The sequence below is a fragment of the Schistocerca nitens genome, chromosome 5 (genome assembly GCF_023898315.1).
Source record: "Schistocerca nitens isolate TAMUIC-IGC-003100 chromosome 5, iqSchNite1.1, whole genome shotgun sequence".
Lineage (NCBI taxonomy): Eukaryota > Metazoa > Arthropoda > Insecta > Orthoptera > Acrididae > Schistocerca > Schistocerca nitens.
Window position 1 is genome coordinate 201,219,566 of NC_064618.1, and position 26,166 is coordinate 201,245,731.

General features: G+C 40.9%; 1 protein-coding gene across 1 annotated transcript in view; it reads left to right on the plus strand.

Annotated features, from left to right (window-relative positions):
- LOC126259717 (uncharacterized) overlaps positions 1-1,714 on the plus strand; it is a 35,411-nt gene extending 33,697 nt beyond the window's left edge. Inside the window, exon 2 of the mRNA XM_049956692.1 lies at positions 46-1,714. Within this exon, the coding sequence (XP_049812649.1) occupies positions 46-1,283 (1,238 nt within the window). The 3' untranslated portion in view covers positions 1,284-1,714. The remainder of the gene's footprint in view (positions 1-45) is intronic.
- Positions 1,715-26,166: the final 24,452 nt, after the last annotated feature.

Here is a 26,166-nt window from a genome sequence, read left to right on the forward strand (position 1 = left end):
ATTTCTACTTCTTACGTACAATGCATATTTCCTTTTTTTTTTAAGTGTCCGGAGCATGGCCTTGGGAAGTGGGACTGCTGAAGAACAAGACAACAACAACCGAGGCTACTGCGGCCAAAAGTTCAACTGCAACGACCGGCGCACCAAGCACGACGACTTCCACACCGCCCACCCCAGAGTCAACACTTCGTCCTCGGTCTCGCCCCAGGAGCAACTCTAAGAAGCATCATCACCTCCACACATCCACAACCCCGCAACCGACAACAAAGGACTACACCATTGATACGACTACCACCACCGAAGCGCCCCCACCTTCCGTCCCACAAGTCGTTGTCCAAACGGATCCCCAACTCTTTGCTTCTGTCCAGCCTCAACTCCCAGCGGTCCCTCCACCCGAAATGTCACCCATAGTTATCGTCGAGCCGGACTCCTATGCCGATGCTAGCCGTGCTTACCGCTCAATGTACGAACAACCATACGGCAGCATGTATCCACCTCCAATGTCGTACGCACCTCCAGTGCCATACTATTCTCCTCCACCTCCACCGCCGCTGGCGCGATATCCCTCCCCGTATGACCCGTACGCATTCGGAGGGTATCCCAGCTATCAGTGGCCAGCGATCGAACCATCCTACCTGCGGCCTTATCGCTCATACCCATTTGCACCTATGCCCTCTCTACAGAGCTATCCAATTGACTATTCACCATACCCATGGTGGCAGCCTCAAGTTCAGGGGATGATGGTAGGTGCAGATGGCTCAGCTGCTCCAGGCATCCAAGGTGGATGCACCTCAGAGCCAAAACGTGACCGCGAAGAGTTGACGCCTGCACTAAAGGACGCGCCAGTGGATAAGAAGGTTGAGGAACCTTCCCCAACATACGTCAGTCTCCTGCCCAGCTACACTGCCAAAGTGGATTCACTTGCCGCCCCAACGAGCACGAGAGAGAGGAGCAATGTGAAGGTAGAAAAGCCTTTCATTGTGGAGGAAAAGGCAGAGCAACCTAACATTGCCCCTGGAAATAATGTTTATGGCATGGGTGATACTGTTGGGAAGGAGAACCATATTCTGAGAAACAATCCTTACCAGCCAGCGCCACCAAGTTCATATTGGCCCGGATACTACGAGCAGAATCAGTGGCCACAGTGGAATCAGTGGCAGCAGTGGCCGGCTTCTCAGCAGTCTCAGTATCCGTATAGTGTGGGACCACAGCAGCCATCAGTAGTGCAGTCCCAGAAAAGACAGGCTCCGTTCTATGGGTGGGGAGGACGGCAGTACGCGTAAGTGGTACTTCTCCCAGGCAAATGACTGTCTCCGAGTGCGAAATACATTTTAATTTTCACCTTTAGTAAGTCTCTACCTTTAAAAAAATTTAGTGCACTACTTCTTTGCCGTCTGCAGAGGGTTAAGGAGGGAATAGGCCTATCCATTCGCCGAAGAAATCGTGGAAATATAATCGAATCTAAAACTGAAAGGCATGGAAAGAAGATTACCGCCGCTGACGGTGGATGACGTTCAGAAGAGTCACTGAGGCTGCTGCTATGCTATAATGTCACTTTATCGCTTAGCTCAAGAATTTATTTTATTTTTTCCAGGTCTTACCATTTCTAAGAAGTAATGAAGCACTGCACAACAAAACGACTTATATATCGTTCATGTAGTGAAGTATATATGTATTATTTAAATATACAGACAATAATTTTTGTATGATTCTACTACATCTTTCTTTTTTTGTATCTATTTTACTCTCTCTCTCGAAAAATGTATGTCAACAACTGTGGTAAGTACTTGTGTAGCACTGCGATGTATTTCTGTTGTTATGACAGGAAGTGAGGTAGAACATGATTCCAGCTCTCAGTCTTGGTTGTGGAGGTGGTGGCTGTGTAGTAACTGCCGAATATGGTTGAGAGAGGTGACCTGAGCTGATGAAATATGTTGGAAAAAAAGTGGTGGTGACGTCAAGATTGCGGCGTTTGGTGTGGATCTCAAGGTCCATGAGGAACATGCATTGTGTGAGACGAAAGAGAAATAGTTTGTTAGAAATAGGACACTGACTATGAAATGAGCTGTGGTAGGAGAAAAGAGCTCACGATATTACACACTGGTGAATAATATGTAGTGGTATACAAATGGAGAAATAATTACACAAATGACACTAGGGACCGAGGCTGGAATCGAAATAAAATATTCTTAAAATGACAAACCAACAGATTTGAGAGAATGAAGAAGAAAAAAAAGGAGTTATATTAAAGCCTCACTTGACTAATAGTGACAGAAATAAATTACTGAAGGATAAGTATTGTTATGTCACAGACCAGACTTTGCAACACAATTGATAATTAAAGTGAAACCTAGAGACACCTGTAAAATATTTCTTGTCATACTCATTCGACTACGATCCATAGTACACCGATATTTACGCGTTTGTAGCAGATTAAGTGGTAATCTCAAACTGCAATGGTCGAACTTTTTATTGGTGACAGCGTATTGGACTTTTGTACTGCACAATATTCTCACGAATATACGAAGCGTGTCCCCATAAATCGATTCTGGTACTCGTCCGCAGAAGACACACAGTCGTACAAGATTTTTTTTAAATAATGGACTTACACACCTCAGACCATGAAAAACATGAGTTACGGTGTAAGTGATACGTTGTTTCAATAGTTAAGGCATTATTCCCGCATTAACTGAATCTGCATCATCAGTAAGTGCTTCATGAGGCATGGTGACACTGAAGAATGTATATCATTGCCTAGGCATGGTCACACTAAAGAATGTGTAGTACTGTCTTCATTCGACCTCGGAACTGACTTATCCCACCAAAACACGAATTCTTTCCTATACTCCATAAAGAGGCTTCACAAACTGCGACATGGTCGCGAATAGAACAGAGGTCCAGAAAGTGTGGAATAAATTTGTTTCCGTCAATGTTCACAAAATTGTTCGGCCCTTAGAATACCAGTTTCGGTCAGCGATGACTATCTTCAGATTTGCAGAAAAACACAGGAAAAAACAAATACAACTAGTGCACTGTATACATCTTAAAACAATAAAAAGGCCAGAACGAAAAGAATTACTGACATACATGGGGAAAACAAGCGTTTAAAATATGATGACGCATACCACTGTTAAAATATGCCCTAATATAATGAAACCATAGCATCATCAAGAGATACACACAAAATCAACACAACATCGCCGCACATATTTAAAATATGGTGTACTCTAGTACTAGACCACAGTGTCTGCGGAATCATCTTGTTAACAGCGCTACTGTTCATGACAAAATGCAGTACAGTGGCCACAAAATGTTTGTGTCGTAACCTGGTTAGATTTCTCTACTGTAAGGCTAAAAAAAAAAAAAAAAAAAAAAAAAAAAAAAAAAAAAAAAAAAAAAAGGCTCTGACAAGGGAACCTCCCCATCGCACACCCCTCAGATTTAGTTATAAGTTGGCACAGTGGATAGGCCTTGAAAAACTGAACACAGATGAATCGAGAAAACAGGAAGAAGTTGTGTGGAACTATGAAAAAAATAAGCAAAATATACAAACTGAGTAGTCCATGCGCAAGGTAGGTAACATTAAGGAGTATTTGAGCTAAGGAGCGCCATGCTCTCGTGGTTAGCGTGAGCAGCTGCGGAATGAGAGGTCCATGGTTCAAGTCTTCCCTCGAGTAAAAAGTTTACTTTCTTTATTTTCGCAAAGTTATTATCTGTCCGTTCGTTCATTGACGTCTCTGTTCACTGTAATGAGTTTAGTGTCTGTGTTTTGCGACCTCACCGCAAAACCGTGCGATTAGTAGACGAAAGGACGTGCCACTCCAATGGGAACCGAGAACATTTGATCGCAGGGTCATATGTCAACCGATTCCTCCACAGGAAAACACGTCTGATATATTCTATACGACACTGATGACGGCATGTGCGTCACATGACAGGAATATGTTGTCGACCCACCTAACTTGTACACTTGGCGAATGGGTGAAAAGATTCCTACTTATGTGTCAGTGCCTGAATTTTGATAATTGTGTCAAAATAAAAAATTAAAATTTTCGCTCGAGGGGAGATGTGAACCAAGGACCTCTCGTTCCGCGGCTGATCACGCTAACCACGGGACCACAACACAGCTGAGATCTGATATTCCTTGATGTGGCTTATGTTGCGCATTGACTACTCAGTTTATATATTTTGCTTATTTTTTTTCATAGTTCCACACAACTTCTTCCTGTTTTCTCGATTGATCTGTGTTCAGTTTTTCAAGGCCTATCCACTGTGCCAACTTATAACTAAATCTGAGGGGGTGCGATGGGGAGGTTCCCTTGTGAGCACTATGGGACTGAACATCTGAGGTCATCAGTCCCCTAGAACTTAGAACTACTTAAACCTAACTATCCTAAGGACATCACACACATCCATGCCCAAGGCAGGATTCGAACCTGCGACCGTAGCGGTCGCGCGGTTCCAGACTGAAGTGCCTAGAACCGCGCGGCCACACAGGCCGGCTGTAAGGCTACACATATTCGTCAATTATAAAAGTGTGCAAAAAGCAATAACAAGAAAAATACGACAGGTAGAGTCTATAGTGGGCTTATCAGATGTACAAGTTATGAAAAATACATCTAAATTTAAATTCAGAGTGTTAGAAAGAAGTGTAGCGCTGTTAACGAGATGATTTCGTTGACAGTGTGGCCTAGTGTATACCATATTTTAAATACGTGTCCTATGCTGTGCAGATTTTGTATATCTCTTTTGATGATGGTGTTGTGACTTTACTGTATTAGGACTTTTTAATAATTGGTATGCGTTGTCATATTTTAAGCGCACGTTTTCCGCACGTATGTGGGTAATATTGTTCATTACTGTCTGTTCTGTAGTTTTAGGATGTAGACAGTCCACTAGTTGTATTTCTTTTTTCTCATGTTTTGCTGCAGAACTGAAGATGATCATTGCTGACGAAACCGGCAGTCTTTCTTAACAGTTTTTATCATAGACAGAAATAAATTACATGTATTGTCAGAGGTGATAGTGATCATAGGTTTAACTGTTGATTTATTTCATTTAACCGTTGATTTATTTCGCCCATGGTCCTTGGAACTGTTGTTAATACTTATCCATGTAAGCAACAAGCAATGAATTTTCAAAACTTTCATCATAGGGAACTTGATATTCACTGCTAGATAACACCATCTTCATTATCATCATCATCAGCTTCAATATTGTTATGCATATGACAAGCAGGAGGTAAGCTATAACGAAGGACGGGTATGTACAATATGTACGAGAGCCAAGAGGGAATAATTTAAGAGTGGAAGCCCAAGAACGAAGTGCTCGGATTAAGAAGGTGTAAGTAGGCTGTTTAGGTTTTTATGTTGGTAACGCCACGTAGCGCTCTGTATGAAAATGACTGGCTGTGCTGTGTGCGGTCTGTGGCTGGTTGGCATTGTTGGAATATTCGCTATTGTAGTGTTGGGCAGTTGGATATGAACAGTGCGCAGCGTTGCGCAGTTGGAGGTGAGCCGCCAGCAGTGGTGGATGTGGGGAGAGAGATGGCGGAGTTTTGAGAGCGGATGATCTGGACGTGTGTCCATCAGATACAGTAAATTTTTTAAAGACTGGATGTAATGAACTGACATATATATTATGACTTTTGATCACTATTAAGGTAAATATGTTGTTTGTTCTGTATCAAAATCTTTCATTCGCTAAGTATGCCTATCAGTAGTTAGTGCCTTCAGTAGTTATAAACCTTTATTTTGCTGGCAGTCTTGGCGCTCGCTGTATTGCAGTAGTTCGAATAACGACGATTTTTGTGAGGTAAGTGATTCATGAAAGGTGTAGGTTATTGTTAGTCAGGACCATTCTTTTGTAGGGATTATTGAAAGTCAGATTGCATTGCGCTAAAAATATTGTGTGTCAGTTTAGTGTTGATCAGGATAAGTAAAGAGCGAAATGTCTGAGTACGTTCAGTTCTGCTCTGCTGTTTGAAAATCAAATAACGTAAGGGGTATCCAAGCACAGTAATTCATAAATTTTACTAAGGGGAAGTTTCAAAGGATGTAAGACAAGGATGTACAGTAGTCTTTCGCCCCTACTGTTCGATCTATACATCGATGAAGGAATGGCGGAGATGAAAGAAAGGTTGAGGAGTGGAATTAAAATTCAATGTGGAAGGATATCAATGATACGATTTGCTGATGACATTGCTATCTTGAGTGAAAGTGAAGAAGAATTACAGTATGTAGTGCACGGAACAAACGGTCTAATGAGTACAAAATACAGACTGAGAGTTAATCGAAGGTAGATGAAAGAAATGATAAGTGACAGTAATGAGAGCAGCGAGAAACTTAACATCAGGATTGGTGATAACGAAGCAGATGAAGCTAAGGAATTGCGCTACCTAAGCAGAAAAATTAGCCAAGACGGATGGATCAAGGAGGACATAAAAGCAGACTAGCACAGGCAAAAATGCGTTCCTGGCTGAGAGACGTCTACTAGCGTCAAATATAGACCGTACTTTGAGGAAGAGATTTCTGAGAAGGTACGTTTGGACCACAGCTATCTATGGTAGTGAAAAATGGGCTGTGGGAAAACCGGAACAGAAAAGAATCGAAGCATCTGAGATGTGGTGCTACAGGGGAATAGAATCGGTGCGGAAATAACTGACAAGAAGAAGGGACAGGATGGTAGGACATCTGTTAACACATCAGGGAATAACTTCCATGGTGTTAGAGCGAGCTGTAGAGGGTAAAATCTGTAGAGGAAGACAGAGGTTAGAATGAACCTAGCAAATAGTTGAGGACGTAGGTTGCGAGTGCTATGACGACATGAAAAGATTGGAACAGGAGAGAAATTCTTGGCGGGCTGCATCAGACCAGGCAGAAGACTGATGACTTAAAAAAATAAAAAAAATATCACTTGCTCACAATTAAGAGCAGAGCTTCTCTGTGCAGCTTGAGTACCTTTTGGATGCATTGTAATATGATAAATTAAACATCGCACGCAACGTTTTCGATGCTTCTCATTTGGAATCTTGTTAATATAAACACGCTTATAACATTCGGTACAGGGAACAGACCTCTGTTTTTCGAGTTGTTTACGAAATCGTCCTCTTGTAAAATCTTAGAGGGTGTATTATCTGTTAACTAGCATCTAGACGATCACCGTCAGCGAGTACAGCGACGAACCGGGGGTCTAATGTTTTGGAGAGATGCAGTGGTGTTACTCTTGGCGTAATCGTATGTGGAGACATGGAGTGCGACTTCAGCTCACGGGTGATAGTTACTGAGAGAACACTGACGGTACCTCACAGACAACCTGCGTCCTCAGGTTTTGCCTCTCATGCGACAGTACCGTGATGCCACTTTTCAACAGAACGATGCACACATTGCACGTATCTCTGTGAAACATACAAGTAATGTTGAGGCAATCCCGTGGCTAACAAGGTCCATAGCCCTGTCCTCGATAGAAAATGTGTGGGACCAGCTCGGACGTCAACTTCGTCGCAGTGTCACAGAGATATCAAGGACTACTTATGACAGCTGGGTACCAGGTTGCTTTGGAAGAGCGTGCAACGGCTTGCGATGCCCTTGCATGCATCCAGGTCACAGGGGTTGCAGCGTCATACTGATAAGGGGACTCACACAATCAAGTCCTTTATTAATTTGATTCGATTTTATTTTATAATCATTGAAATAGCTTCAAGTACCTTCTCAACCTATGGAGGTTCTCTTCGTTCCCCCTGCTATCACCCCTTCTGTGTGCTTCGCTTTTTTTTGTCAGGCAGAGTTCTTCGTTTGACAGGTCTAGCGAGTTCTGCATTAGTTCGTGAACTTAGATAAAGTTTTCCACAATAGTTTTTCCGACTTAACCCTTAACTGGATCGTGATGATCCGAGCTTACTAACTTCTTGAATGAATTTGTATATCAGTATGTTGTTGCACTCACAGTATTTAAGCGAGTTTGAAATAAACGCTTTTTACTGAGTAGTACTAGTACTGCTTATTAAAGACGTTTCGCCAAACGTAAGTACAATTTAGTCGGATATTACCTGCCTTTTTCCAAGCCGAAAGTTTTCACACTTCGTTTTACAAGTTCACACGAAACCGACATGCTACGTGTTCAGTCGTGCTGCCCTATTTTGTACATGCGCAGATGTCCCTGTTAGTGCACGCTGTTTGGGATCCTATCCACTGGAGAAGTATTCCAGTATAGGGTGTCTGCGTACGAGCGTCCAAAACTTTAGCACGACACAGGTTCCCTACCTCAAATTGTTCAGTGGAACATTCTTTATGTTCTGGCACATTTTTGCACGCTCTCACGGAAATATCCTGTATAAACTCTATACAGCTTTAACAGGAAATCTTTTCTCAGAAAAATTGTGATTTCTCATTTGTTATCAATAAACTGAAGCCTGTCTACTACGTTATTTGCAACTTCTATTGTGCCATTGTTCCAAATTTTCAATGAAGTGTGGCTTGCAGATGAGAACAAAGAGCAATTTCATGATACATTGAATGGGACAGAAAATGTATCAGAGCGGTCTAACATGATATCTCAGGTGGCATACCATTTATATTTTATTGAGATATTATTTTTCTAGACCCTTATGGAATTTTCAATAATTTACATCAACGTCTCATGTATAGACATACCAGGTATTTTGAAGAAAGAGGATGAACTCTGCCTCCCAATCCACACTTCCACCAGTTCCTCTGGCTTAGAAATTTCAAATCGAAAGAGACCCAGACGAGAAAACAAAGCAGCGTCGACTGCATAGGTTACAGATAGGCTGCAGATTCTCATTTCAACGATAGGAGCGCTATCATTTATTGTGTTTCACTGCATGCGTCGTTACTGTGCTATTGTGGAGGAAGAGGGTTTCTACGTTAAAACCTCGGTCAAAACTTCTGGGAATAGATCGTAGTCACGTTTCCGGCTCTGTTATCTACATCTCCAGGAAAGCCATAATAAGGTGATAGTATCTCTGTCAGTGATGATATCTTAGATTGTAAGATACTGTGAGTGGAACGTAAGGTGTCCTAACAGAAGTACCTTAAGACGTCGCTGATGGTCAAAATCATATCCAGATGATGGTGGGGATTACAATGAAAACACTACGGAGTTCACGCTTTATCATACATGCCTTGTTGTGCTCTAACAAAGTTGCACACGTTTTCGTACACTCCTTGTTGAACGATACCAAAGCTGACATTGGTTCCACACACTGACCTTCTTCCCATAGGCGGCAGTTTACTACGTACCTGCGAATACATGAAATATTTCAGTATATGCAGAGTAGCTTTTGGGATGAGAGTCAAATAACAAGAGCTGTCTATTCACTGCTGCAGGAACTGTATTGTACTTGCTTTTCTAAATATCCCTTTTATTACATTATACAGGCCATCTATGTGTCATAACACTCCATGGATGCACACACACAACAGACACGCATATGTACATACATACGTCCATACACATAGTAGAAGATTTAATTAACTTTTGGCAGGGAAATTGACAGTCATTGTCCTAGAAATAAAATAAAATAGTTCCAGGCCCCGTTTCCAACGAAGTGTTTTGTGACGTCTACAGAGGACACGAGGTATGCGGACTTTCAGGGTTTACCGTTGCAGTTTATCCGACGTAGCTCTTCAGATATTACTTCACATAGGGAAGAAGTTGCAGTGTTAGCATGGTCAACACAGTGGTGTGTCGTGGCAGGAGCTTCTCTCACAATGAAACTTACACGTTCTGTATTCTCATCTGATATCCCTCTTGCTTCGGTTCTCTGTATAATCCTGCTTCCTAGATACAGTTCTTTTACTTCTTTCCTTACCGTAACCCTTTTCATTTCACGATGTTAAGCAAGTCGTTAGTCTCTACTGCTATTCTTCATTTTCTCTAACTGAAACGTCTTTGTGCCAGTGAATCTACTGAGTGAAACTGCTGCTACTGAGTGAAACTTCTGATCTTTACCGCCAGATGAAACTTCTGGTGAAACTACTGAGTGAAACTGAACCTACTGTCTCTTTACTTATTTTTATCATTTCAACACTGACCTACCGAATTTTACCTGACAAAGACAACACATACTTAAACTATTCATTTATTACCCACAATATAAAAGCCAAACGCAATTTGACTGCTATAGAATGACAATATGGCTTCGAATAAAAAAAATTCTATTCACAGTCCCTAAAGACAGTTATAAAAATTAAACAGAAGAGAAGTCTACGCCAGTTTTATGCACAAAGGCTGAGCAGTATGTAGCACGAAGTTCAAATTCCAAAGTGTAATCATATGTTTACAAGCAATAGTGCACATCGTGTTTGTGGCGTGTTCTGCAAAGAAATGTCAATAGTGAGTTCAACGGTCTCTCTTTTCTACAGTTATGCGAGCTCTTGCAGGAGTGCAGTGAGCTTAAAAGCAGCTGAAGCGACACATTAAATTTGACAGGCAACACAACAATGGGTATTTCCCGCAGGCTAGTACGCAGCCCAGCGCAGCAGAGCATTACGTCAAGTTCACATACAATATACATCACTGCTCTCGCAGTATCACAATATTCCGAAAATATATGTGAACAGTTCGCAAAATGCGGATAACATACAATTTCCTAAATGAGAAGTAATCCAACTGTGTAATTACCTAGACATATGTCAGAGACTTAGTGAAATGTTTATTTCTCTCTGTTAAATGTCACATACCTGTGTAATTCTGTGTTAAAGAAATATGGTACCGATGTACAAAACTGTATTAGCTAGGGCTCCTTGTGCTTGCCACACATATGGTCGGTCGCAGGTTCGAATCCTGCCTCGGGCATGGATGTGTGTGATATCCTTAGGTTAGTTAGGTTTAAGTAGTTCTAAGTTCTAGGGGATTGATGACCTCAGCAGTTAAGTCCCATAGTGCTCAGAGCCACACACATGGTATACAAAGTAGGTATACCCCCATGAGGAATAATGTAATTATACCTCAGGTCTTACAGATTAAAACTCTGGAATGAAATGTATCACCAAAAACCTTCTCTGTATCATTGTAGTTCAAAAATATTTCTAAGTACAAAAAGTCATCACTAAAATGCGTGTCATGTAGCGCTAAACTGTACTTCTTGCTGTAAGAAAAGTTCTGTCATTGCTTAACGGTAAAAATGGGCCACGTGTCGTAGTTATCGTCATTCATAAGCAAGGTTCTCCAAAAATCAATGTACTTACCTTGTCATATACAAAAGTAAAGTGCTATGTGTGTAAATGACGTAGTTTCTTTGCATTTATCTTACCGTGTAGTTTTCTCCTTTTGTCTGCAGCAGAACTTATATTTTTAATAGCCAGATCAAATAAGTCTTTACGTCGAAGTTTACGTGTACTGAGAGAAGGTACAAGCTCTCTGATTCTGTTCGGTGGTTCCTCATTCTTCACTACAAGAATAGGTGGTAAAGCAGAGGAGTCATGAGGCATTTCATTAAGTACATTTTGAAATAAGTGTATCTGTACCAACACTGATGCTTCCTGTGACAATAAAGTCTGCAAAGCTTATTAATTTCTTTCATAATTCAGACGGGCTACAACGTGCAGAGTACAATGAAATAAAAACAGAATTGATTTTACGATTCCAAAGCATGCGTGACCAAATAGCACATCTGACTTGTAGTCCGTTATCTGAAATGACCTTGGCAACTTGTCCAACTTCACTTAACAAATTTTTAACAAAGGCGTTGGATACAGAACGTCCAGTGGATTTGCGTAAAGGTGTGAAACAAACAAATTTTTAAGTAAGTTCAACGCGACGACAACATACGAAAATCCATTCAGTGTTTCCACAAGGAGTCCCAGAATATCAACAACAGCTAATTCTTTTAATCTAGTAGGAAGAAAAGGAAACAACGGAGCACGATGTGAGATGGTAGACGGTTTAACTTTTTGACAAAGATCACAAATAGACAAGACTCTCCTAATTCTCTTTTCCATGTTGTTAAAATAACAAGTCTTCCGAATAATATGATAACATTTTCGTGGACCAAAATGTGCGTAGCTGAAATGAATGTACCAGATGAGCTTATTAACATAATCTTTAGGAATAAAAAGTACCCATAGCTTGTCATCAACAGTGCAACGCTTGAAGGGCATGTTATTTCAAACCAGATAATAATGACTACTCAGAGTGAGTGTCTTTTCATGCCATTTACTTTTAATATCTTTCCAAATCGGTTCCTTGTCTTGCTCATGAGCAATGTCCTTTGAAGATGCAGTGACGAAGATTTCAAAGGCTACTTTTCGATTGTAAAGAATACTGAAATTTATCTCAAGGTTAGCTTCCGTGTTGCTTTTCTCAAGGCCAGTCGGTGTACGTGACAGTGTGTCCGCAACAATGTTTTCCGTGAAAGGAATGTAGATTATTGGCAGAATTCTTACAGGAACAATGCCCAACGTTTCAACCTGTCATTATTTAATTTTGAGGACATAAGAAATTGTAATGCCCGATGATCACTATAAACTTTTACATATTTTCCAGAAAGAAAGATGCGAAATTTGTCAAATGTGCAAACGATAGCTAAAGCTTCCAATTCAGTGACGGAATAATTTTTCTCAGATTTTGTTAGCACGCGGCTAGCAAAAGCGATGGTTTTCCGAACAGTAATGTCATTTTCTATAGCTTCTTGAAATAAATGGGCACCAAGACGTCCATGCTAAAGCAGAAATCTTGTGACAGATCTGGGTGAGCTAAGACTGGCGTGTTAAGAAGCTCTTCTTTCAAAGAAGCAAATTCCAACTGTGCCTGTTCGTCCCACATCCAAATAGTGTTTTTGCCAGTAAGAGAACAAAGTATTGGAGTTACAAGAATTTGCATATTCAAAAAAACAACGGTAGAAACTCACGAGACCTACAAAACTGCGAATTGTCTTTTTGTGGATGGAGCAGGAATGACTGATTGCTTTCAACTTTTTCGGATCCGGCTGAATGCCCTCAGCAGAAATAATGTGACCCAAAAACTTCACCTTTGTCCTACCGAATTACGATTTTTCCAAGTTGACTGTAATTCCCGATTCAGCAAAAGTGCGTAACAAACTTGAGGATACGATGCTGTTGTTCCCAAGATGATTCTGCTATTAAAATTTCATCCACGTACGAGGTGATGTGTCATTTTAAGAACTCAGGTAATATGGAATTTAGCCCACGAATGAATGCTGCTGAAGAAATGTTCAAACCAAAAGGAAGTTTCCGAAATAAATAACAAACACCGAAATACAGAAAAGCCGTATTTTTTCTACATTCTGGATGAAGTTCAATTTGATAAAAGCTAGATGTGAGATCAATAGGAGACAATAATTTTACACCACTGAAATTTTGTAGAAGTTCTTCCAACGTTTGCGGTCTGTCTGTTTCAGGAATGCTTCTGCTATTTATTTGTCTGGAATCTAAGACAAGTCTAATCGATCCGTTTTTCTTGTCAACAACATGTAATAGATTATTGTATGAGCTTACCGCAGGTTCAATAACGCCCTTGTCGAGCATACACTGTATTTCCGTTCTAACACGGTCCCTATAATGTGCCGGAATTACGTATGATCTGACGCAAAATTTAGTATGCTCACAAACAGGAAATTTGTATTGAAATCCTTTAATTGTTCCTGAGTAAAAACTGCGGAATATGCCAAAAAGGTCCTGGCTATCAGTCTTATTACAGTTTCCAATTATTTTAATTTTTTATGAATTAAAAGATTAGTATCTAATACGTCACCAATATCATCCATGTTAGTACTTGCAAAATGATTATCAATCTCAAGTTCCGTCAAAAGTTCCAAACTGTGATCTGACAGAAGGTAAAGCCGACTGATTTCCTTGCCATGGTTTGAAAGCCAATCTTCATATTTCAAAGCTATTGACTTACCTACTTTCTCTAAACTTATTTCAGTGTCGTGAAAGTTTAAAATTGCTTTGTACTCATTCAAAAAGTCTACACCGAATATAATCTCCGTCGACAATAATGGAATAATAAGAAAATTCATAATAAATTTGTGGCTTTAACAAAAGAATTCTAAGTTACTTTGTAGGTGTACATCTACACTTTGTCAAAAAATTGCACCTTGTAATTTAATTTTACGTAAATAAAGTGTAGGGCATTCGTTCGATTTGTTGCACTTACTGAAAGCTGTTTCACTAATTACCGAAATAGGACTGCCGAAGTCAAGTACTGCCGTAAATTTTATGTTATATTCTGTGATGTTAATTACAGGATACGCAGTATTGTTCCGTTTCATGTCATGTTCCTGGAGTAAAATGTCCCTATTGTCTTCCATTTTCACGTAACTGATAATCATGGCACCTACGCCGTCCGCTTATAAGTACGTTTTGTGGGTGCCTGCTGTGCGAGTCATTGTCTATTGTCGCCTGTCGTTGCTGGGATTCGGAGGTCTAATTTCTACAATTTCAGCTTGTCGAGAGAACCCTGCCCTATTTGACTCACGCCAGTTCTGATTAAATTTAGGTCTATTGTCATGACTATAGCGTCTGTCGTCTTGTCGGTAATTTCTGTAATTTCTTTCTTGTCGATTAAGTGGAGGAGAATATCTCCAAGAATAGTAATTACGAGGTGGACTGTTGCGTCTGAAGTCATTTTGTCTTCCTTGATAATAATTATTATGGTTCCCATATTGTCTGTTTCTATGGTTGTCTCCGTCATAGTCATTACCACGGGAATGTGATCTTTCTCTGTCATTATAGTTATTATGTCAATGGTTGCCATACGAGAGATGTCTGTTTTGGTCACGATTTGCGTTACAGCAGTAGACTTGTCGTGTCCGGTTATTATTTCTGTCGTCACGAAATTGTGATGGAGGTGACCTGTATATGCCGGCCGGAGTGGCCGAGCGGTTCCAGGCGCTTCAGTCTCGAACCGCGCGATCGCTACGGTCGCAGGTTCGAATCCTGCCTCGGGCATGGATGTTTGTGATGTCCTTAGGTTAGTTAGGTTTAAGTAGTTCTACGTTCTAGGGGACTGATGCCTCAGCTGTTAAGTCCCATAGTGCTCAGAGCCATTTGAACCATTTTTTGACCTGTATTTTTGCCGTTTTCCTGTTTTCGTACTTCATTTCTACATATACATTTATACTCCGCAAGCCACCCATCGATGTGTGCTATTGTCCTTGTCGATTTGCAGTTCTTGCAAAAGTCCTGAAAAGCTTCGATATCATCTTTACAACGTCCAGCCAAATAAAATGTCTTAAGTGTTCAGACAACTTAATTAAACAAATGCGAATAAGTTCCGAGGGGCTGTACTGGTTTGACAAATACTGATTCTTGTGTAACATAGCTTAAAAGTATTTTACAGGGCTGGAAACTTTAGACTGTTCGAAATGTTTCATCATTATAATGCTGTGTTTTACTCAATCTTGAGTAGCCTGATACCAATATACAGAAAGGAAGGCATGATAAAAATCTCCTTCACTCTGACAAATGAAATGATCGTATGGCATTGTTGGCCGGGAGACTCGTTTTGGGGAAGTTCCGCTCCCACATTGGGCTACTTGCATGCCGGTGATGAGAATGAAATGATGATGAGGACAACAGAACACCCAGTCCATGAGCGGAGAAAATCTCCAATCCGGCCGGGAATCGAACCCGGGGCCGCTGCACGGAAGGCAAGCACGTTGCCACTCAGCTAAGCAGACGGACTCCTTCACTGTGACAGTCGCGAGTAACCGATCGCATTCTTACAGCTGGTTCATTTCGTAAATAGCCACACATAAATTCTTATCTACGAGTATGCTCTGATGACCAGTTAGGAGGAAAACAGTGAGAAAATTGATGAAGCCAAGCTTCTGAATGTATGTCATTACTAGAATTCTTGACTGTTTTAAATTTACGCGTTGTGATGAAGAGCTTATAGTCAAAGTCATCGTAGCACTGAGTCGCAAATCGGTCATCGTTAAGTCGTGTCCGTGGTTCCATCTCAAGGCTCGGTGCACCCCGCCGACTACTTTCAAAATCTTCGAAATACCATGTGTTATTACTTTGTGACTTTTCTATGTTTCTAAATCCCTCTTCCCGTGTCGGAGCGCGAGTATCCTCCGAAATATGTAATTCTTGTATCACCTGTGCCAACTGATCTTGTACTTCCCGCATTTTTCTTTTGCGTTGCGTATTGATTTGTTTCTGACTCTGTTTCAATTTCCTAATTTCCTTGTACTCCTCTGTGTCTGTAAAGGCTACCGGTCTTGTTTCATTCAAATTATCATCTACCTTCGTCGATAAATTTGTTAACCGATACGAAAGTTCGGCTACTTTTTCGGATAATGAGCTGATATCCTCCGTGTGTTTTCCTGAAACAAGTTTTAGAGTTTCTATTTGTGTCGTAATCGTATCTACTGTGTTCTTTAAGTTTTCCTGATTTTTTACAAGTTGCGCGACGGTATCGGTAGATGCAACAGAGTCAGTTTTAGCCTGCAAGGTGTCATGATTTTCGTGTACAACCATCTGAAGTTCTTTTATGCTGCTTCATAATCCTGTAATGTGTTTTCAAAATTCTCACAAATTTGTGTTTTTACATCTTCAGAAATTTTTTGATATTTCGGTTCGATTTTGGGTATCTCAGCGGTTAAATCTTCACGTGTTTGTTCAAGTGTTTCTTTAATTTCGTCAATTATGTCTAACTTTTGAAGTTGTTGTTGTATTCGTTCCTGATTTTGTTCCATTTGTGTTTGTTTCTCTGTTTGATCAAATTTTTGAATTAATTGCAATAACAATTCATTAGCGACTGAAACTTGTTCCTTTGTGGTTTTCGTCAGTGAGTTTGCACCGGCAATATTCGTATTTTGAAAAGCAGAGATTGCATCTTGACTTAATTGAGAAAAGTGTATTGATGCAAAACCTGAATCTGCAGTATTTGCAAGATTTTGTTCTGTTATTTCACATTCCTGAGGCGAATTGATACCGACCGATCGACAATAGTTCCCTATTCACTGATTGCTTCAGTTACTACACTGTTATTTACTCTCTGGTCCATGTCCCCATGCAGTATCACCAAATTATTATCATGAACATTCGTCAGTTCGTTACTAAAATGTGCTAATCAGCTACGCTCGTCATCACTGTCATTTTTCAATTTCGTTTGCAGCCTAGTTTTACGCTTTTCACTCAACATGATAATCAGACTAATTTGCACAATAACGCACAAATAACAATTTTAAAAGCAAAAATAGGAAGACACACCAAAATAGCACTGAAATTAATATCTAATTAGTTGCAATAGCGACTGCGAGATACTTAGCGGAAATTCACATGCATGCCACAACTATTTTGCTCATGACGGTCCTGTGCAACAATAAGAAACTACAACTACAAAAGAAATTCCATTTATACAATTATGCGCTAGAAATAAACAATAACTAATTTCTAATCATACACTAATTATTCAAACTGCAAGAAAAATCAGAAAATTCCAGTGAATTGTTCTTGGCTAAGGGTCGACAGGTGAAACGTCTTTGAGTCAGTGAGAGTACTGAGTGAAACTGCTGCTAATGAGTGAAACTTCTGGTCTTTATCGGCAGATGAAACTTCTGGTGAAATTACTAAGTGAAACTGAACCTACTGTCTCGTTACTTATTTTTATCATTTCAACACTGACCTACCGAATTTTCCCTGACAAAGCCTACACAAACTTAACAAGCCGCCAAAAATAAGCTCAATGCGTTCCTTTCAGTCGGAATTACATTCACTTCAATGTCAATACGAACATGTCATCGTAATGGGTGACATGAACATAGACCTGCTAAGAGACACTCCCTCCGCAAGAAGATTGTTTATTACAATAGCATGAACATTCTTTCATTACAACCTATACACCATACAGCACATAGTCATACTCTTATAGACGTAATCGCAACGAAACAGACTGACAAAGTAAGAGATGTTGGTCAGACCTCGGCCCCAGGCCTCTCAGCAAATAATGTAATATTCCTGGCCTACTCTGTGCAGCTCCAAAAAATCAAATCGCGTTACATAACTTGTAAGAACATGAAACGTATTGATCTTGACGCTCTAACAGCCGATTGCTCAGAAATCTCATGGCACCAAATAATCAGAGAACATACAATCGATGGCAAAATTAATTAACTTGGTGATAAACTCACTGCCCTCTATGACAAACATTCACCTGTACGCACAATACGTGTAAGAAAATATCCTGCTCCATGGCTGACAGTTGATTTACGTCAAATGATGAATAATAGGGATGCTGCCCACAGGCGTTTCAAGGCAGATCTGAAACCCGAGCGTTTAGAAGAATATAGAAAGCTACGGAACAGAGTGAAACATTGCATTCGCAATGCTATAATCAGGTGCGCCCGCTCCCTTGTATGTAGCGATTTGACGCCCACGACTCTAAGGAAGAGTCTCCGTAGCTTGGGGGACGGAAAGGAAAAATCGGAAACTGATTTTCATTTCTCAGCTAACGAGTTAAATGAATTCTTCTCTGCACCTCTGAAAACCCATACGGCTGATAATTACTGTCCACAAGAATCCCCTAACTGGATAACTAACAACGATACCTTCCATCTAAAACACGTAACCATAAATACGGCAAGAAAAGCAATAATGAGAATCTCTTCTGATGCGATAGGCAATGACAGTATCAGTATAACCGTGGTACACATCTGCCGGGACGTAAATAACGGTTGAATTATTCGAACTTTACATGCAAATGGGGCATCTATGTTCTTTATTTGTATTTATTTGCATGTAGGACGAGTTAAAAATGTTGCCAATATCTTAGTACCTGTCTTAACTGACATATTTAATTTTTCCCTCGTGAACGGAATATACCCCACAGCATGGAAAAGAAATATAATGCGGCCCATCCCTAAGATCGAAAACCCGCAACTGCCAAGTGATTACCGACCAATTAGCGTACTGCCTGCTGTTTCCAAAGCACTTGAATTTATTGTTCATGATCAAATCACTGAACACCTGTATGAATTCAGCCCATATGACAAATTTCAATCCGGTTTCCACAAACACCAGAGCACAAACACTCCTCAAATTAAAGTAACTGATGACCTGAAATATGCCATCGACAGCGGAAAGGCCACAATATTGACGCTACTAGACTTCAGCAAAGCTTTTGACACTGTTAACTTTGACATATTGCTCAGAAAAATGCAACAGCATAATTTCTCAGATAGTGCAATGAGATGGTTTGAAAGCTACTTAAAAGATAGACAGCAAAGTGTTGTCTGTGTAAATGAAAAATCTTCCTGGAAACATGTCTCCTCGGGAATGCCACAAGGATCAGTCTTAGGACCACTTTTGTTTTCTTTATATGTCAACGATATTTCGTCGGTTCTGTCCTCCTGCAAATATCATTTCTATGCCGACGACCTCCAGCTCTAACTAAGCGTCAGATCTGAAGATATAAATACTCCAATCACTCAGATGAATGATGATCTGTCTTCAGTAGTGACATGGGTGAAAAGCCTGGGGCTTAAACTAAATGCAAAGAAGACACAAGTAATCTTAATATCCCATCAGAAATTAATAAGTTCAGATTTCCGCGAACAGCTGCCTCCTATTCTGCTCGACGGTATTCCAGTACCATATCAGGAAACAGTTAAGAAATTATGTGTAACTTTGGATGAGCATCTCAGCTGGGCAGAGAATACAGTCGCAATGTGCCGGAAGACGTCCGCTTGTCTCTATGCTCTCAGAAAGTTTCGGAAAGTATTTCTACAGGACGTGAGACGCGAGCTCGTGCAAGCACTCGTTCTACGGAACCACCACTATTGTGATGTAATTCAACAAGGCATGAGTAGTGGAAACAATAGACGGTTAGAACTAACCATGAATTCCTGCGTGCGTTACACCTGCAACTTTCGCCGATATGATCATGTTAGTGCTTCATACTCTTAGTGCTTCATACTCCCAGCTAGGGTGGCTGCGGCCAGACAAATTGTGTGACTACCACACTCTGTGTCTCCTTCACCGACTCCTCGTCGCGCAACTACCCCAGTACCTTGCTTCAGAGATTAAACTCCATTCATGCCATCATAATCGAAACAATAGGTCCCTGTTATTTGGTATCCTAAATGTGCCCACTCACAAAACAAAAACTTTTGCAAACTCTTTCTCAATTGCTGCTATCCGCCTCTGGAACAAACTGCTCCTTACCTTGCGCAAAATTCAATCCCCTGCCGCTTTTCAGAAGAAGCTGAACCATTTCCTACTATCATCCTCATAACTTTTTCTAGAAAATTAATGTAAAAGGCCAATCCTCCCCTCTGTCAAATAGCAAAGCTAGTGTGTCCTATCTTGCTCCTTTCTCTTCTTCCTCTTCGTCTATCTCTATTAGCCACGCGATCTTCTTTTCCTTTATATTTCCTTAATTATGTTTCACCATGTCTCTATTCTTCTCCTCCCTTCACCATCAGTCTCCCTCATACTCCCTGCTGCTACCACTCCTATCTCTTTCATAATGTCTAATTATAGCAGTACTTATCATCTACGAATGTAAACTGTATATGTATGTATTTTGCCTAGTGTGCCTTTGTAATTCTTTATTTCACTTTTCGTACTAGATGTAGTTTAATATGCCTACTAAAACATATGACAGTAAAATAAGGAGAATGCCTGGTTAGATGTAAGAGAGGCAAAAGTTTGCCAGGTCGAATAAATGAATAAAATAAAAAAAATAGAAACATTCTTTTATTTCACACAATACACAAGCCCAACGCAATATGACTGCTATAGAATAACAACATGGCTTAAAATAATTAACACAAAAGAATGACCCTGAATTGGAAGAAATCCTAACAATTACCCATACTTTTCATAAGTCACTTACCTCACAGAAAGTATTCATAACACGAACTGTAGCAATTACAGAAAGCAGCAGCTACAGACAGCTGTGGTGTGCGTACTGTAAGACCTTCGGTACGCACACCATCAGATTAGTTGACTTGTCGCTCTAGCGAAGTAGGTGAGTGTCAGCAATATGTCTCGTGGTCTTATTGTGGCGTGTTTATCTTCTGCCGTTAGGTCGGACGATAGAAATGCCACTTGCACGCTTAGAGTAGCAGATTGACGGTGACCAACTTTAAACACAACTTGATTAATTTTCACACACATTTATTAAAATAATAAAAAGCATAGAAATAACTTAACTTGGTTCTGGATGCTATTTACAATTGACAATCTGAAGTTCCTTTGGTCTTGGTGCGTTAATCTTATTCTCACATATCTCTGATACTTGACAAAGTGTCTATACATTTATCTTCATGGCTATGTACAGGAATATGGTAATCTTATTAGGCGCAGACTGAAACTTGACTACAGACTAATGCAGACTACTATAGCCTCTAACTACTTGGATGCCTATGGTTAGCAAAAGAAAGATTTTGTTGAGGAGCAAAGAATGTATTTACCTTATTCATGTGACATCCAGTTCCAAAAATAGTTGTCAATAATTCCACTACCCAAACATTACCAGCCACATCCATCCTCATTTTACAATGCAAGTCCTACCAATACTGAGTCTCCATGAACGACACATGTCCAAGCCATGCGCTCGCCAACTGCTAACTGCTAGTCCGTTCGACCACAGAGAGCTGTCAGCGATGTTAATACAGTCTATAGCACTGTCAACATACAAACATATCGACAGGCTTCTTACATAACTTACGCAGTTGTAAATAAACCATACGAAAATTGGAAAAAAAGAAAGAAATGTGAGTACAGTCCATCTAGTAGTGAGGATTTCAGTGACATGAAGGTACTGAGAAACCACTCCACAGCAAGTTTCCCGTGCTCTGAATGTCGCATACTTGTGGAAGACACTCTTGCGCTGCATCTCTGTAACGTGAATTCTTGCTCAGCCTGGCGAGACGCAAAGTTCAGCCCTGGAAGGGTTCCAAGTGCGACTTTCGGCCAGACGAACTGCAGACGGTAACTCGTCTGGGTAAAACTGTGGACGTGTAATGGATGTCTGTGAGAAAAGCAGTAGTCTTAAAGCTCATTCCTTCACTAAAGTCATCTGTTCATCGGCTGTCCCACATCTCTTTTCCTGTAGGTTTGACAACTGACAGTTTGTATAACTAATCTGTCTTCCCCAACCCTGTTAATATGTTGTTTCCATTTTATGCTCCCTTGCACTGTTCTTCCATTTATACAGTATACATCAAGTCCTTTTCTTACAATATTGTTCTGCATTTGATATCTGAGGATACGGCCTTTAACTTCTCTTAAAAATTGTATTATTCCTCTGCATTTCTAAGTTATCGCCGTAGATTCGCTTCCATACTGGAATACTGGTAGCCATTCCTTTGAGAAAATTTTTGTAGCCTTCGTTGTCTTGTCATTCAGTGTTCTGAACCACACAACATCTCAGTGTTACCTCCGTCTGCTTTCTCTGAAGTAGTGATAGTTTTCAGAGAGACGATTCAATTGAATTAATCAATCGAAATTGCATGCATGTAACAGATGCAGACAACAGTCGCCACGGGAGGACTGCACTTCGTTTGATAGTGGTTAGTGAGTCTGTTATCGCACGTGGTTCGTGCTTCGAAAAGAAAGTACGAGTACGTAATATGTTCAGTACCGAGTACTGTATGAGAATAATACTCCTTTTTTATATCACTATCGATTAAAAATAGTACAGCGGGGCATGTGTCTCACTGGTATTGAAGATCGATAATGTCTCTGATATGGAGACCAGTGATCTAACCGTTGTCAGTACAGCTTGACCAAAAATTACTGCTAGATACTGTACAGGTCCATAATGTATCTCAGTGCTGCCTTGTATTTTGTTCAAAGACAAATTAATGAATGCACACCGTATGTGTTCAGTCATTGCGTCTCCCAACAATTCGTTGTTGACTTCGCTGTTCCAGCCGTTGAATATTCTGAAAAACAGTCAATGAATACATATCCAAAATTCGAGGAAAGGATTCTATAAATGATGACTGTATAATAGGTCACTCTCAAGTTCAGTATTATTTAAAGCCAGTGGAAAAAATACGTGCACAGGCGAAACTGACAGAATAACGCAGCTCTGCAGAACTCATAAAACAAAAGACTTACTATTATATTTTTTGTGTTAACAAAGGGATACCACATGGCTCTAAGTGCATCTTTCATAGGATTCCTGTGTTTTACAATATAGATTTAACCGAAGTTTGTTTATACATAATTAAAGAAGGAAAGGTGCATGTATGTGCTAGAGCTAGACTCTACCCTTAATACCAATAAGAAAACCATCTGCATTTTATACAGAAAAGCAGGTGTATTTTACTAAAAAAAATTCTTAAGTGTAATCTTTTCCATATTCATAACTATTATTGCAGTCCTTCAGCTGAAATTGTAATACCTATTTTGTGTTGATCTATTGTTACTTTGGAGCGAACTCGAAATTTCTCTTTGATGACCGGTACTTGAGTTTTTGTAATGAAATAGTTTTTAAATGGCAGTTCTTAATTTCGATGTTTTGCAGACTGTTCATTTTCTGAATTCTGAGTAATTGTTTGGTGGAAATGCCATATAATATTTACTGTACGTAATAGGTAAAAGGCCACACCCTTACCGTAGTCCTCCGTTAATCTTCTGTTAATCTACTTTATTTGTGTGTTCACGTGTCCTGTGTTTATTACAGTCTGTGTGTTTACGGCAATAGCCACACTACGGGCAGGTAACTCGGACGCACGTTGTTAGACGAATGTGCAGTACCGCTTGAGTGAGAGGTAAATAAACTCGAACTTGGCTACCTCGGACAACGTAACGGACAGTGATGGCTCGCTATATAGGATGAAGAACCGGAACCGAGTACTATCCACGTGCCCCAAAACCACTGGGCAACCTAGCTATGGACCTTCGGCTGCCACTATTGTGTATTGTCTGTGTGTGTGTGTGTGTGTGTGTGTGTGTGTGTGTGTGTGTGTGTGTGTGTGTATGTGTGTGTGAGTGTGAGTGTGTGTGTATGTGTGTGTGTATGTGCGTATGTGTGTGTACTGAACCGGGGGCCTAGAAACGACGAAGAGGCTTCGTCCCACCATAGCCCTCAGTGGTTCACAACTCCACAACAGGCCACAGCAGACTACCAACCCCATCGCTGCCCCACACCGAACCCAGGGTTATTGTGCGGTTCGGCCCATAGGCAAGTAGAAACCTAATAACTACCGTGTTGCAGGCATTTTGGTTTTTGAGGCGTATATAAGAAGCAAACCCAGCATGTAAACAATAACACCTGCCCGTATGCACAGCAGTAAATGAAATTTTTATTCAACAATATTCTTCTCCACTGTCACTGTGCCAACATTTATGTACAGTCTAATGTGTTTGTTCCATCTGAATAAATCGTTCGCGACTTTGATTCTGATATTTAATTCTTCTCTAATAACCTAAAGTAGTATGCCTTTTTGCAGTTACGTCCTCTCATTTGCACTAAATATCGCATTTATTTTGGCAGCTTCTAAAACTAAACCCCATAGTTAGATTCCATGATAGCGTTGAGGTTCAGTTCGGAGTGATAAATGCTATGTAGTAGATGCTTGTGTAGGGATCAAAAAAAGTTTTTTTATCGCCTGGGTTCCGAGAGTTCCGGAACCTGTACAGATAATTGGAAAAGAGATCAACATAAACATCATTTCCGCCTTTTTATTGCTCATGAAAACCACACATTGCGTGTTGTACCAACTTATAGCGAGACCTCCAGAGCTGGTGGTCCAGATTTCTGTACACACTGGTACCTCTAATACTCAGCAGTACGTCCTATTGCATTGATGCATGCCTGAATTCGTCGTGGCATATAATCCACAAGTTCATCAAGACACTGTTGGTCCAGATTGTCCCACACCTCAACGGCGATTCGGCATAGATCGCCCAGAGTGGTTGGTGGGTCACGTCGACCATAAACAGCCATTTTCAATCTATTCCAGACATGTTCGATAGGATTCATATCTGGAAACTATGCTGGCCACTCTAGTCGAAAGATGTCGTTATTCTGAAGGAAGTCATCCACAAGATGTGCACGATTGGGGCTCGAATTGTCGTCCATGAAAACGAATTCTTCTCCAATATGCTGCCGATATGGTCGCACTATCGGTCGGAGGATGGCATTCACGTATCGTACAGCCCTTACAGCGCCATCCATCATCACCAGCGGCGTACGTCGGCCCCACATAATGCCACCCCTAAACAGCAAGGAAACTCCACCGTGCTGCACTCGCTGGACAGTGTGTCTAAGGCGATCAGCCTGACCGGGTTGCCTCGAGACACGTCTCCGACGATTGTCTGGTTGAAGGCACATGCGACACTCGTCGATGAAGAGAATGTGATGCCAGTCCTGAGCGGTCCATTCGGCATGTTGTTGGGCTCATCTGTACCGCGCTGCATGGTGTCGTGGTTGCAAAGATGGACCTTGCCATCGATGTCGGGAGTGAAGTTGCGCATCATGCAGCCTATTGCGCACAGTTTGAGTCGTAACACGACGTTCTGTGCTACACGAAAAGCATTATTCAACATGGTGGCGTTGCTGTCAGGGTTCCTCAGAGCCATAATCCGTAGGTAGCCGTCATCCACTGCAGTATTAGCCCTTGGGCGGCCTGAGCAATGCATGTCATCGACAGTTCCTGTCTCTCTGTATCTCCTCCACGTCAGCACAACATCACTTCGGTTCACTCTGAGACGTCTGGACACTTCCCTTGTTGAGAGTCGTTCCTAGCTCAAAGTAACAATGGTTACGCGATCGAAACGCGGTATTGACCACCTAGGCATGAATGAATTATAGAGAACACGAGCCGTGTACGTCCTTCCTGGTGGAATGACTGGAACTGATCGGCTGTCGGGTCCCCTCAGTCTAATAGGCGCTGCTCATGCATGTTCGTTTACATCTATTGGAGGGTTTGGTGACATCTCTGAACATTCAAAGGGACTGTGTCTGTCATACATTAACCACACTCAACATCTGTCTTCAGGAGTTCTGGGAAACGAGGCGATGCAAAACTTTTTTGGTGTGTTTACATTTATTCATATCGCCAATGAAATATTTATTGTGAGGACCGTATTTTTCCTCCTTTGGCGTAGAAACCTGAATTCCAGTCTGCTCTACTTCGTGTCCCTCTATCCGTAATTTGCAAACCATCCCATTGCCAAATTTTCAACATTGTGACCTCAAATTCCGCCACCTTCT